Source organism: Castor canadensis, chromosome 8 (assembly GCF_047511655.1).
Source record: "Castor canadensis chromosome 8, mCasCan1.hap1v2, whole genome shotgun sequence".
In the NCBI taxonomy this organism is placed as follows: domain Eukaryota; kingdom Metazoa; phylum Chordata; class Mammalia; order Rodentia; family Castoridae; genus Castor; species Castor canadensis.
The window spans coordinates 103,960,117-103,975,040 of record NC_133393.1 but is presented as its reverse complement, the minus strand read 5'-3'; the positions used below and the strand labels follow the sequence as shown (position 1 = coordinate 103,975,040).

The 14,924-nt window shown below is 37.9% G+C and overlaps 1 protein-coding gene across 1 annotated transcript; it reads left to right on the top strand.

Moving 5' to 3' along the window:
- The first annotated feature begins 250 nt into the window (after positions 1–250).
- Positions 251–9,006, top strand: Avpr1a (arginine vasopressin receptor 1A). Its single transcript, XM_020184049.2, has 2 exons — positions 251–1,692; positions 3,777–9,006. The coding sequence occupies exons 1-2, from the start codon at positions 720–722 to the stop codon at positions 4,061–4,063; spliced, it is 1,260 nt and encodes a 419-aa protein (XP_020039638.2). The 5' UTR covers positions 251–719; the 3' UTR covers positions 4,064–9,006.
- The last annotated feature ends 5,918 nt before the right edge of the window (positions 9,007–14,924 follow it).

Genomic DNA, 14,924 nt, shown 5'->3' with positions numbered 1-14,924 from the left:
CTGCCCAGGAATGAGTTCTCAAAACAGAAAAAGCCCGACTGGAGCGCGGGAGGTAGAGCGCCAAGTTCAAGTGCGAGTTCCCGGAGGGTGGGTGTGGGGTGGGGTGGGGGCGGGGGGAACAAGTAGACCCGAGATTTCAAGATTGCAAGTTTAAATGAAATATGGGGTTAAGGTGGCTAGGGAGGAGCCTTGAGAAAACTGTGAGGAACCCAGCAAAGGCGTGACAAGCCCAGTTCTCCAAGTTTTTTAAAGAGAAGAGCGGGAAAGCGCCACGATCCCGCCTACTTATGCAGAGGAATCCGAGTTTTTCCCAGACCCACCCCTTCAGCAGTGATGCAAAGAGGACTGATCACCAACGTAGGTGGGGTGGAACAACGCGGAAGGGGGCAGGAGCAATCTCCAGCCACTAGGATGAGAGGAAGGGCTTCCGGAGGAAGCAAATTCCGCCTAAATAATTGGCTTCGCAGCCGGGTGCTTTTAGAAGCTCGGAGCGCACCTCCATCCACATCACTGAAGTTGGAAAAAGGTAGAGCAGGTACAGGGACCAGAGCACCAGACTGAAAGGTGCTCGGTGGGCGGGTGGGAGGCGAGCAGAAGAGATTGTAGAGCCGGGTGAGCGCGGGAAGGATAGCGCGCTTGGGGCAAAGACCACAAGTCCACCCGGGCAGGAATAGAGTGGCCCGCTCGGGCCAGGACTTCGGAGGCGCTGCATTGACAGAATGCGCTTCTCCAGAGGAGACTCCGACGTGGGGGCTGTGGGCAACTCCAGCAGCTCGTGGCCTCTTGCTGCCGAAGGTGCCAACAGGAGCCTAGAAGCGGATGGGCTAGGGGAAGGTGGCAGCCCGCCGGAGGACGTGCGCAATGAGGAGTTGGCCAAGCTGGAGATCGCTGTGTTGGCGGTGACTTTCGTGGTGGCCGTGCTAGGCAACAGCAGCGTGCTGCTGGCGCTGCACCGCACCCCGCGCAAGACGTCCCGCATGCATCTCTTCATCCGACACCTCAGCCTGGCCGACCTGGCTGTCGCCTTCTTCCAAGTCTTACCGCAGCTGTGTTGGGACATCACCTATCGCTTCCGCGGACCTGACTGGCTGTGTCGAGTAGTGAAGCACCTGCAGGTGTTCGCCATGTTCGCGTCCGCCTACATGCTGGTGGTCATGACCGCTGACCGCTACATCGCCGTGTGCCACCCACTGAAGACTCTGCAGCAGCCTGCACGCCGCTCGCGCCTCATGATCGCCGCCTCTTGGGTGCTGAGTTTCGTGCTGAGCACGCCGCAGTACTTCATCTTCTCCATGATCGAGGTGAACAATGTCACCAAGGCCCAAGACTGCTGGGCCACCTTCATCCAGCCTTGGGGTACCCGCGCCTATGTGACCTGGATGACGAGCGGAATCTTTGTGGCACCCGTGGTCATCTTGGCTACCTGCTACGGTTTCATCTGCTACCACATCTGGCGCAACGTCCGCGGAAAGACCGCGTCGCGCCAGAGCAAGGGTGCAGGGGAAGCAGCCCGCGCCTTCCATAAGGGGCTTCTGGTTGCACCTTTTGTCAGCAGTGTGAAGACCATCTCCCGCGCCAAGATCCGCACAGTGAAGATGACTTTTGTGATTGTGACGGCTTACATCCTCTGCTGGGCACCTTTCTTCATCATCCAGATGTGGTCAGTCTGGGATGAGAAGTTCATCTGGACCGGTAGGTGGGACAGGGGAGGCTGTGTGTGTGTGTGTGTGTGTGTGTGTGTGTGTGTGTGTGTGAGAGAGAGAGAGAGAGAGAGAGAGAGAGATTTTATCCTCATGATATCCTCTCAATAGTTCTTAAACTTCTACATGCATAAGATGCACATCTCCAGGAAAAAGTTATTTAAAAAATTGTCTCCACTCCAGTCATCATAATCTAGTATTTCTGCAATGGGATCCAGCCGCAATTATAGCGTGCAATGGAGATCCTACACCACACATCCAGAAATTGTGTCCTACTGTCACCCACTAACTTCAAAACAGAAAAATGACTTTTTTTTGCCAAATCACTAACTGCTTTTAAACGTACTGGGATTCAGGGAAGTATTTTTGCTGTGATAACTGCTTTTTGGTGGATAGTGAAAAGTATTACAATTAATACAAAAATTTTGCAGATATTCTCCTTGGGCAAGGGTAAAAATGAACTTTTTTTTTTTCTTTAAAAAAGTGGAATAGATTCTTAAGAAGTCAAGAATTCTAAACTGGCTCCTAGTTCATGTTCCCTTTCTCATTATAATCCTTTGATTTTTCTAGCAGTAATAATTTTCTTTTTCCTGGTATTTCAAAGCAGGATGATTGATAAACTAAATTTTTTAGATGAACTCATTAATCTTTCAGTACTAATCTAACCAGGCAGCTATTCATTCCACCCCAATCTTGGAATAGTTTACTGACAGTGCTTTCTACATCTACTAGGTTGTTTGACTTTAGTTCCTCCACAAAATAGAAAAATAATTTCACAGGGATTTACCAGAAAAAATATTATTTGATTTTGCACCTTGAAGAATAGTTTAGTAAGAAAAATTTTTTGTCAAACCAAATATATAACAGAAATATTTCTGATACAACTGTAGTCAGGAAATAGCTATCTGGAAGAAGCCATTTTTTGTTTGTTTTTATGATTGAGGTAGTGAGTATATACAATATATTTGGGGAGTTTTATTTGTAAATAAAGGATTTGAATATGAATTTAATTTAAAAATCTTGTGTGTTTGCAATATTGAGAAATGAAATGCAAGCTATTTTTATTTACCATTTCCTGTCTTACTTGATCTTAGAAGCCTCTAATATTTCTAATCAAATAAAAGCTTTAGTCTATTGTTTTATTAAGATTCAGACACTAAAATCTTACTTGTACATAGACATGTCATTCTTTTCTAATACAGTCAGTTATGGATCATGATAATCTTTACCAACGTCTCACACAAGATACTAAATAATCTTATTCTTGCATAACAAAGTGAGAAGACCCAAATTTATACACTACTCAAGTAAAAGTCAATGATTGATGATTATTCTTACTTTTAGAAAAAGCATATTATCAAATGTGTTATCAGTGCAATAATTTCACTGTGAAAGGTTGTGATATTTATGCACTTTACCAGTGCTAATTAACATAAAATATTTCAGAATCCTTTTGCATGTTCTTAATATTATTTGTGTGAGCCGCAAAGACAGTCTTCTTTAAAATCAAGTCAAATTTGTAATTATTCACAGAAAAACAACTAAAGCTTGCTTGCATTCTTCAACTATTCTTTTCCATGGGGTTTTCATATTACAAGAACATGTTCAATGTTTAAATCTTTAAAACTACTAAACATGGTTCATACTGCCTCACTTTTGCCTGAGTTATTAGGATGAGTACTATTTGCTAAATGTGATCATAGAGGTGAAATTTAACTAAAATTCTAACCCACTCTGTAAATGCTTTGTCTAGTAGCACATGTTCATGTACTGTAAAGTTTACAGAGATTTTTAATGAAATATTTAATAGCCTTAGCCTTCTTGAAATTCCCACACATTCTATTTAAATATTTTAATAGTGGCATAAAAACATTTGCATTAGTTGTAAAGCATTTTACAAAAAAAATTTTGCGATCAAGCAATTTCCAAACACCACTCATTTCCATGATTAATAAACAAAATAGTTCCTGAATCCGTAACTTATTTTTCTTATTTAACCAATAGAAAAATGAGTTTTCAGTGCTCAGTTTCCTACTTTAAGTATTTAAATAAATTCTCTTCATATTTTTCATACAGATTCAGAAAACCCTTCTATCACCATCACTGCATTATTGGCCTCCTTGAATAGTTGCTGCAATCCTTGGATATACATGTTTTTTAGTGGCCACCTCTTGCAAGACTGTGTCCAAAGCTTCCCATGCTGCCGAAACATGAAGCAAAAATTCAACAAAGAAGAAACCGACAGTATGAGCAGAAGGCAGACTTCTTATTCTAACAACCGAAGCCCCACAAACAGTACCGGCACATGGAAAGACTCGCCTAAATCTTCCAAGTCCATCAAATTCATTCCTGTTTCAACCTGAGCCCACTTTCATACAGCCTGACTCTTGTAACTGACTTTTTGGTCCATTAGCTGAATCCAGCTAGAAATCATAAGAACAAATAAGCTTATATGAGATAAGCTTAAATCAGCTCATCGGGTACAAGTCTTTGTTTCTAGTTGCATTTTCAACATTGCTCTGACCAAAAACTATGAATCATTTTATATCTAAACTACACTAAAATGTATGGGCCTGAGTTCCAGAAATATAACAGGAGTTATGTATATATTTCTGAAGGAAAATCATAATCATCTCTGCTTTATATTTTGCGATTGGTTTTTATCTTTATTTCTGACATAAGTAAGGCTTAATTGGTTTAAGAGGCATATGTGCCAAGTGAGCTCATCCTTTAGAAGATACTTCAGAGAAATTGTGTTTCCTTCCAATAAAATCAATTTATGCATCATCAAATACAGTCCCAAGAGCTGACCTGGTCATGGTGCATTGGAGAGATATGAGAGGTGGCTTCTTCAAAGTGAAAATGAGAAAGTTCTGTTAGGAGCTATACATCACCCTGAATTTAAAATGACAACGTGATAAGTGAAGTGTCCTCCTTTAGGTTCCTCATGTTTTATTGGCTCTGAAAAACATGTTTACTAAGATGCCAAAAGTTAGAGAAAATGTCTTGAAGAGGCTGGTGATAGCTTTTTCTTCCCACTGCAAGATTGTTTTAAAGTCAGATTTCTGTAAGAAATCCCAAGTTCTGTAGAAGAGTAGAAAATGATTGCCTGAGGTAGTCTGTAGACTATCTCTCAAACACTGTGCACATATTTAACTCATGTTACAAGGTGTCCTGTTTTACTCTGAATGGTAACACAGTCATTAAGTTCATATTTGGTGAATCCAGATTCACCAACAAGAGTATCCTAGAGAGTGATTCAGCATATAAAATGCCTCCTCACCATGTTTAACTAAAAAGGGTCTAGCATTTCCTTCCAATCTCCCATCCACTCAACAGTTTGAGAATAGAGAAAAGGTGGGGGTGGGGTGAGGGTGATGGAAAGAGAACTGTTCTGCATCTCCTCTGTTTTCCTATATTATAAAATATATGGCTTTAGGCGAGTTAAAAACATGACATCTCTGTTTCCTTGGCTATACAGAGGAGTTGGTAACGTTTACCTCACAGGGCTGTTGTGAGCACTAAATGAAATTCAATGTGTGAAGAGAGCTCCATAAACTGTAAAGTGCTATACACATGCTACTAGTTGCTTTTATTATACTCCTGCGACCTTTAAAATGTGCAGCTTTGTTTTCCTGCTTGTTTTTCATTAACTAGAATTGGTTGTTTCACGTCTGGGATAGAAAATCCTAAAATTTAAATATGGATCTGCTGATTCCTTGGAAAGCATTGCCAGCGGCCACTGAGCCTGACTCCTCCTGCCTGACTAAAGTTTGCCAGCATAAAGATAGAACTTGCTTTCCTTTAAATGCAGGTAAGCCAAAGTTAGCCAAGAACACAAATTTCTTTCATTTCTAAACAAATACATTATAACCCTCCTTGGCTGTTGATATTGCATTTTTCATTAATGGGACTCGGGATTTTTTTTCCCCTTAGCTGTTTCGTCTGGCTGGTTCTCAGAGATCATGCAATAATTTAAGGATACATCACAAATATTTTTCATCTCTGAGAGGAAGTAATAGTCTTTAGTAGTATTGTTGGGGTTTTTTGGGGGAGGTTATTTTTTAAAATTTGTAGATAAGAGACTGTGGGCTGGATGGCAGTGTGATAACCTGGAACCACCAACTTCACCCCTTTTGATTCCAAATTTTCAGCCCTTAGTCTCCCTGGTTGACATATCTAAAAAATGTTGCCAAGTAAGTATTCTGTAGTGACTATCCTCTTAGGTTTTAGAATTCTTCTTTCTAAAAATAACAAGTAAGGTTAGGATGTAGTTCAGTGGTAAAGCACTTGCTGAGTATACACAAGGTCCTGGGTTTGATCTCCAGCACTGCCAAAAAAAAAAAAAAAGAAAGACACATGGAATAAAAATAACAAATTGGTCTCTTAAAGGGCACTGTTCGACATCAGCTATCCACTAAGTTAATAGTGCATTTATTGTTTGAATTACAGCAGAATAGACATAAGCCTGTCTTTGTGAGATGTTCAACTCTTTTGATGACTTCTCTTTGATTATTCAAAAACTAAAACCTTTTGAACAGGAACAAAGATGAACTCACTTTTACTCAATCCATTTCTGTAATAGTAATGTTAGGGCTTTCATATAGATTCTGTTGCAAAATGTTGGCATATACCCTAAGTAAAACAACTTCATTTGACCTCATTTCTGGAAGCATCTCTCAAATAAGGTGCACAATCAATTTGCCCACCTGTGTTTTCCCCTTTTAAATGAGCCAGGAGGAAATGGGTGAGGAGACATGAAAAGATCTGGGTGTTATTTCTGCAATAGGCAAATACCAATCTTATTCTCTGTGTTTTAGTTGGAGAAATTTAATCTATCCAGTGCTGAACCTTCTTATTGCTGTATACCCAGAAATGGCATTCATGTAACCCAAAACAACATTCCAAATTGGAAAAGTCATGCCTATCTATTTCAGAAGAAATGAAACTGTAGGCCATGAAGAGAAAGTGTTCTGGGAAAGAGAACTTTCCTTTTCTTGACCAAAGAGAACACCTGAGATATGTCAAATGAAGACTTACTGTTAACAGTAAATGTTTTGCATTACCCTATTTTTTAGGGTTATCCGTGGGAAGACCCTCCAGTAGAAAATACTAATGTGCTTATGTTGGCTATGTTGACTATCAGGAATGTGATTGATAAAAAAAATCTACCAGTAGAAATGTTAGAGAATGAAAAATATGCAAATATAATGTACTAAACTATAAGCTGTTGAATTTTAGGGGAGCATGGTGATAGAGAAAGAGTAAGTAACAAGGGAGTTAATTTCATTAATGCATGATATATACAGGACTAAAGTACCAAAGCAAACCCCCCTTGGACCACCAATATGCACTTTAAAAAAAATGAAGGGCAGGAGAGTAAAACAGGTCTTTTCGGGGAGGGGGCTACTAGTGGGAGAGGGTGGGCATGAGGAAAGGGTAAATGAGGGTGAATCTGGTAGATGTATTTTGTATTCAGAGATGAAAATGGAAGAATAAGCCTGTTGAAATTGTTCTAAGAAGAGGGGGAAGGGGAAAGAGGCAGAATGATGGGGAGGGGTAAATTTAAGATGCATTGTACGTACATATGTAAATATCACAGTTAGCTCCCTATACAACTATTATATGTTAATAAAAATTTTTTAAATCCACCAGTAGGGAGAAAGTGATCTGTTGAACATTTGATAAATATTAACTGATGATGAAAAAAAGGCATACAATTAAGTTCTTAATGGATTCATTTGGGAGCATGTGTTTTTAAAAGGTAAAACTACTTGGCTTTTTATTTTGAAATTTCTTTTGACACATAACTGCTAAAGAAATTAGTGAACTTCTTATGTCGACCAGACACGTGACCTACATATAGAATTACTATTCTTATCAAATAAGACTTACACCATGATTGGAGGAAGGGTGTGGTTTTAGAGGAAAAGGAATCAAGTAGTCTTAACAACATGCAGTACTGTTCCAAACTTATCACTGTTCCTAGAATGAACAACCACTTATGATGAAGAAACACAACTTTCACCTGTTATTACACAAGTAAAGAAATCCAATAAGATTAAAGTTTTATGTTTTTTAGACTCTAAAACCTATAGTAACTCATCTGGGTAGTGGGAGATTTAAATTAATGGCCTCAGAGTTTGACTCTACTTAAAGCATAATTAGATGTCATCTGGGGAGAAACTGAGCTTAATCCTTCACCACAAATATCAGAGATAGGGTCCCATGGGCCTGCATGAGTGAGGGTCTTGTGAATTATCTTCCGGAGGCAACAGCTCTGTTACAGGGAATCTAGGACTGGGCCACCTTGGATGCATGCCATTGTATCTGTGCCCTCCCTCTCCATGTGGCCCTTTCAGTGCTGCTCAGTGCAACACTGGAAATCAAAGTAACACAGGACAAAACATATTAGAGAATCAGCCTCGATTACAATTGGACAGCAGTCAATTTCAGTCAAAATCTTCATATAAAATCTCTTTCCCAAGACAGCCTAAGTGGGAAGGATCACGAATTGTGTGATTCCATTTTGCACACAGGCATTTAAAGAATGTTGTTGTAACACAATGTTTAGCCGTGCTATTATGAATAAATATATGTAAGATCTATAATAAGTCAGTATCAAAAACATATCATTATTACTGAAAACTAAGTACTCTTTGTGTGTGTGTGTGTGTGTGTGTGTGCAGTATAGAAGATCAAACCCAGGACCTCACATATGTGAGGCAAGCTGTCTACCACTGAGCTATATTGTCAACCCCTTGTCTGTAAAATTTATATATGTATGTATGCCAATTTACACTCTAAATAAAAATAAAAATGAAGTATCATAGAGTGAATTAAACATGTTTGCATTTCAGGGTCAAATTAAATTCAGAAAAAAATTTAAGAATAAATCTGATACTATCAGAATTATTATTAGTATAAAATCATTAGCACTTCCACACATGAGGGTAGTTGTTTTATATCACAAGATTTCTTACTTAAACATATTCTAGACGCTTTCACTCACTACTTGTAACAAAATTACTAAGAATCGATGTTGTATATTTAGTATTTCATTTTTGGAACTGTTTTTCAAGTGTAATATATCCTCCAGCTTATTATGCTATGTAGAAGAATTTCAAGTGTTTTCTTGAGCTGGTTGTATGATTCCAGATGAATATTAAAATGTTTTGTGATTATATTTAATATTTGATCATCTACAGAAAAGTGGTTTGTAATATTACATTGGAATTACAGATATATAATTCCTCTATTTCACTGTGCATGGCTTATTTCTAGAATAAAATAAATCTCATGTTCACTTGGAATAATTCTTTTTCTATTTAGTTTTACCATGAATTATATTTCAAGTTAACTAGGCTGATTTTGAAAAAAAGCAAAATTCTGTTTTATGTTAGTAGCTAATTGTAGGTTCATATCTGAGTACAAAAATATTTGTGTTATACATTCTTGACCATACCAAAACTAAGTAACACTTTGAAGCAACTTTTTTCATAAATTACAATCAACAAAACAAATCACTGGGGGAGATCAGGAGGATTTCATTTTGTAATCAGCCAAGGCAAAACAATTAGCAAGGCCTCCATCTCAACAAACAAGTTGAGAATAGTGGCACAAGTCTCTAATCCCAGCTACCTGGGAGGCATAGGTAGGAAGATGGAAGTCTGAGGCCAACCTGAACAAAAAGTGCAAGAACCTATCTGAAAAATTACTAAATCAAAAAGGATAGGGGTGTGGTTCAAGTGGTAAAGTGCTTGCTTAGCAAGCATGAGGGCCGGAGTTCAAGCCCCAGCACCACCAAAAACAAACAAGAAATAAATTTTGTTCTGGTCTATATTAAGGCACCAAAAGTAATTGGAGTTAGCTGAGGTCATGTATGTTATCCAACACTTAAAATGTCATCTGTGTTTCTTATTTCTAAACATGGTTGAGACTGACTTTAGGGGCCCTAAAGATCACAAATACTCCCAATTTTTAGCCTTTAAAATTAGAACTCTCTTTTCCCATGGACTAATAAGTTTGAATTGTACTTTCAACTGATGTTGTCTAAATTTTTGGGTTTTCTTTATTTTGTAAGTTGAATCTTAGCAGCATAGACTAAAAGCTAAGTTGGGGCTTGGCTTAAACACTAGGAACAGTTAAGGCCCAGAATGGAAGAAAGGGAATTTGAAATCTATTTTAAAATGGCACTGTTATTCTAACAGACTTGTTATAAATGTATAAAAATAAACAGAATTTGTACCAATGCATATTTTCACAAGATCCTATGGATCTGGTAAAACTAAAATAATAATTCCATTGTATACTACAGAGAGTCATAAAGAAATGTGTAGTTTTTCTTTATTCCTTGTATTTAACCCTTCTTACTCTCTACAGTTACGTGGTTTTGCCTTTCTGCTTCCCAATTTCTCTTAATTACCTTCACTACAATAACTACCAAAATATTTCACAACACCAGCCTATTAGATCCCTTTCTCTAAGATGATCGCTCCATATTTATCTTAAAAATAGGAAATGTCTCCTTTTCCTCTTTGCAGTCTCATTGTCTATCACTAAAAGATGTGCAAGTAATGACATAAATGTAGATGCCCTAAATACACATACATTTATATGATAATCCATACATGGCATTATGACAAATTATGAACATTAAAAATCATAAGCTTTAATTATAAGAAAGAACATTGTGGTTTAAAAAAATTAATACAGGAGAGAATTAGTAGCCCCAATTTTCCGCCATCTATGGATGAATGGTCTTAGGAAACCTATGCCTTGGTTGAAAAAATTGAATTTATAGCTAAGTCCACACTTACTAATCCTAATGGAAACACTTTGTAACCATCATAATCGTGGGTACTAGTCCCTAAGCACATCCCAGGACTTCAGCAGAACTTACTCAAAGTACTTGTTTATCACACCTGCCCCACAAAACCCAGCTTTCATGGTTCACCAAAGCATCTCTGTTTTGACCACAGCCCCATCTGGTAAGTTTGTGTTACCTAAGTGCCTAATCACACACACACACCTTTCCCATAAGTGTGGCTCTCCTGATATAAGAATATTTCAAAATTTGTAGTAGATTAATGTTTAGTGCTTAAGCTGTTATAAATAACTGAATACTCGGACTTGAGCTATTGTAATTTAGTTTTTGCAGTTATTACATCCCAAACTTAATAGTTGTTTTCTTTAGATTTACTTAGATTTCTGTGTGCTTATCATTAATTCAGTTACTAATGCTATCAATTGATTAAATCTCAAAGCATGAGGTTTTCTGTTAATTTCAATTTCCTAAGGCAGTCTGCAAGGGAGCCTTCAGAGGGGCTCTCAATTGCTCTGATTTCTCTCTATGCCTGAACCACTCACAGAGACAATGATAAGAATGGCACCCTGGGGGTGAACAGTGCACATCCTGCACAGTGGAAGGCAGTAGCCCTTCATGGAGGCTCTGTTGCTCAGTGACTTCCTGGGTTGGATTTACTAATTCCTGTGCCTCCTGTCCTACCTGCTCTGCCCCCCACCCTTTTTTTTTGGTTTCCTCGCTAATTTTGATGCAACACAAATGCAACTTTGGAGACCTTGCTTCATGCAAATGTCTTTTGTCTACTGTCACACATGGCTAATGGTGGCTTAGCCTGCCACCATCATTAGCTGAAAATCATTACCCTTCACACAAGTTTGTACAGATGCTCCACTGCCTTCCAGTTGACACTGAGCAATTCAAAGCCTTCAACGTCCAGGTTGGCATTCTCTCTCTCTTCCTCTTTTTCTTCTTTTTGATCTTAGTGACGATGGGCATTGTGCTGGACACTCAGAGACCCTTCCAGTCTGAAGACTTGGAAAGCTTTTCAAGCTTTTCTCTTTCATCACTTCCTTCTCTTAAGTTTTCTTTATTTCCTGTTCCTAGACCTTGTATTGCTCAGATCTTAGATCTCCTGGACTTGTTCTCTACAATTTTCTTCTCCCTTCTCTCCTAGTTTCCAGTTCTTTTCCTTTCTGATTCATTTTTTGTTAGAGTACCTTCATTTTGTCTTGCAACTTTTATTTTGAGTTTTTCTTTGCTACTACATGATTTTAATTTCTAAGATCTTATTTTTACACTCTGAATGTTATTGTTTAAATTATATCCTTTTCTTTAAAAAATTGTTATAATGTACTCAATTAATTCTCCAAAATATTAATGGTATCTTTTTAGAAGTTTTCGTCTCCTTGACTGTTCTATGCTTTCTTTCTTTGACTAATTTCTATCTTTTATTCTGAGCCATCCTTTCTCAATCCTGTTCTTCACTTGAACTATAGATCACAGAATGTAATTTGAGGGACTATTTTCTAAATTCTCCTAAGATTGGTACATGATGATATGACTCCACATTTGTCTGGATGCCTTATATCCTTCTCTTTTGGACCTTGTTGGTTGCTGTCTTGCCTCCTGTCTCTACCAAGACACCAAACCCTTCATTTTCCAACTGCCAGAAACAAACATTTCTTCTAAATTGTGATGTAAAACCATTTAGCTTTTAACTATCTAAAACAATCTCACTTAGACTATGCTTTTGAAAATAATGTACTTTTTAGGCATTTTTCCCAAACAAAAAAATAAATCTTTTCTCATCCCCAAAGGATTGTTGTCTTTTCCTAAATCAAAGACTTTAAACTGATTGACTTTTTTTTTTCCCTGTGGTACTAGAGTTTGAATTCTAATACCTTGCTAGGGAAGTGCTCTACCACTTGCACCACACCACTGCCATTTTTGCTCTAGTTATTTTTCAGATAGAGTCTCATGTTTTTGCCTAGGAGCAGCCTCAGACTGGGATCCTTCTTACAGCCTCCCAGATAGCTGGGATCACAGGCATATACTAAACTATGGCTTATTAATTGAGTTGGGGGTCTCACTAACTTTTTGCCTAAGCTGATCTCAAACTCTAATATTTATCTTATCTAACTCTAATTTTTCAAAAGAATCAGAATATAAAAATTTGAACATTTAGGGGAGTATTTCAACTAATAACTATCCTTCAATTGCCCCAAATGGTTTTTGTAGAAACACCATTTACTACCACATCCAAATAATCTACTCTTCCCCTGACCCAAAACAGTACAGATAAACTGGTGAGCTTCCTGGGATGGAAACATGGACTGTAACAACATAGATAAAAGAGGGATAACCCACCACTCTAAAGCTTTTTAAAATATGCATAAGTGTCTTTTTCCCTCTATTTCTAAATTTTTTCACCAGGAAAGTTACAACTTTCCTGATGAAAAATTCTGCAAGAACTTCATTAGAATGGTTATAATTTAGATGATTAGAAAAATCACTCTCCAGGAATTCTTTTTTAAAATGACATACCTACCAAAGTAAAACTGAAATTTCCTTAAGCAAAGACATAACTGTTTAAGAAAGGGCACCTTCAGGGAGATATTTGCTATATTGTCAGTTACATTTATAGTATAGGAATGAGTGTTTTGAGTAGTTAAATAAACTATTATTCTGTTGTCAAACATGGGCTAGAGATGATCCAGAAACCATTCAGTGCCTTTCCTGCTTCTATTACAGGAGTCCTTTTCTAAAGGTCTTCCTGTTTCAACTGATATTCCAGGAGATAAGAAACTTCAGAATCTCTAGAAAACAAAATGCTAATGTGATTTAATCTTTATTAGGATAAGGAGTTACTAAAATTAGCATTTACCATTTCAAATAATTTTGATTAATAAATTTGTCTGTATAAGTGTGTGACCAGGTTGGTAGTTCTATTGGTAAATGAGAGATTAAAAAGACATCTGTCATTGGGTTTTATAAATGTTAATGCTTTCTCCTGAGTATTTTAAGCTTAATTAGGTATTGTTTTTTTTCTTTATTTAAATACAGAGAAGACATCTCCAAACACTTCAGGAAGATGATTTCTCATCAGCTATAATTTCTTTAACCTTGAAAAGGTGCCCTGTCTAGCCTTGTTGTTCATGACTTTCTCATTGGCCATGAGTGTTCAGGTGAGTGCAGGAGCTAAAAATACAAGTCTTTGAGTTAAAATATTTAATTTATCAACCTGTAAAATTCTTTTTTTTCCCAGCAAGTGGCAACAGACATTGGCAAGTTACCATTTTATCTTGCTCCATTCCCATGTCCTTCGGCTTCAGCTACACAGCCTGGCTCCACCTGCAGATCAACTCTATCCACTCTGGCCTTTTAACCCCTGTTCAGACAGAGCCTACCTGTCTCTGCATGCTGGCTCTTACAACAGTACTTCTCAAGTTTTAAAATGCACATGACCTCAGGATATTGGGCATATGTACTCTCTGACTTAGTGGACTCTGACTCAGTAGGGCTGATTAGGAGATTCTGAATTTCCAATAGCCTCCCCACTGATGGCCAGGCTGATGGCCTGTGTGCCACAATTTGACAAGAAAGTTCTCATAGAGTCTTGGGGCTTTTTTCTATATGGTGATGAAAAGCATCACCTAAATGTTTTCAAGGTTTCATCCCACATCAGGCTCATATCTGGAATACATTGTCTCTGAAATGGCAAGGCAAATCTGATTGTCTAGTCTGTGCATTTCCTGAAACTCCATCTCTGCAGTTTCTCACTCTGCTTCTTGCATCAGAATCTAATCTCTGAGTTTTCCGTTTGTACTTACTAGATCCCATACAAGGAAACGAGAAAAAAAGAATGGGCTTGGGAACTCAAAGTCTGAAGTAAAAGTAACATTAGTTAAGGAAAGGGAATATTGTCCTACAGTACAGAAAATTCCCTCACCTAATGGCCCTGTGATCCCAACCACACAACAGCTAATCTGCTTGCTTCTACGACACTTGGGTGACTCTCCCATATAGGTCTTTCCCTACAGGCAAGATGACAAAGCAATACTTTCATAGCATCTGGACACAGCCATTTCACAGTAACAACATTCATCTATCAAAATGGACTGTTTTGACAACTGAACATCTTTGTCTTCACTATGTTTATGTTTGTTCTTTTTCCATTTTAACTTTTTCTATTGTGACAATATAATACATGCATATAATTAGAAAATCAAATGCTATTAAGATGATGAAAAAGAATTCATTTCCCAAAGATAACTACATTCTTACTTCCAAATAATATAGAGCAAAAGCATGCTTCCTCATTGTTAACTGACTTCCTGTTATGATATGAGAAACTCAACACACTTCCCTCCATCTTTCCTCTTCTATCCGTCATTATAGTTATATCAACATTTTAGTTA

Excerpts from the sequence above, each read along its gene's own strand:
- Avpr1a (XM_020184049.2), top strand. The coding sequence starts at position 720 with ATGCGCTTCTCCAGAGGAGACTCCGACGTGGGGGCTGTGGGCAACTCC. Across the intron at positions 1,693-3,776 it reads TGAGAAGTTCATCTGGACCG|ATTCAGAAAACCCTTCTATC; the intron begins GTAGGTGGGACA and ends TTTTTCATACAG.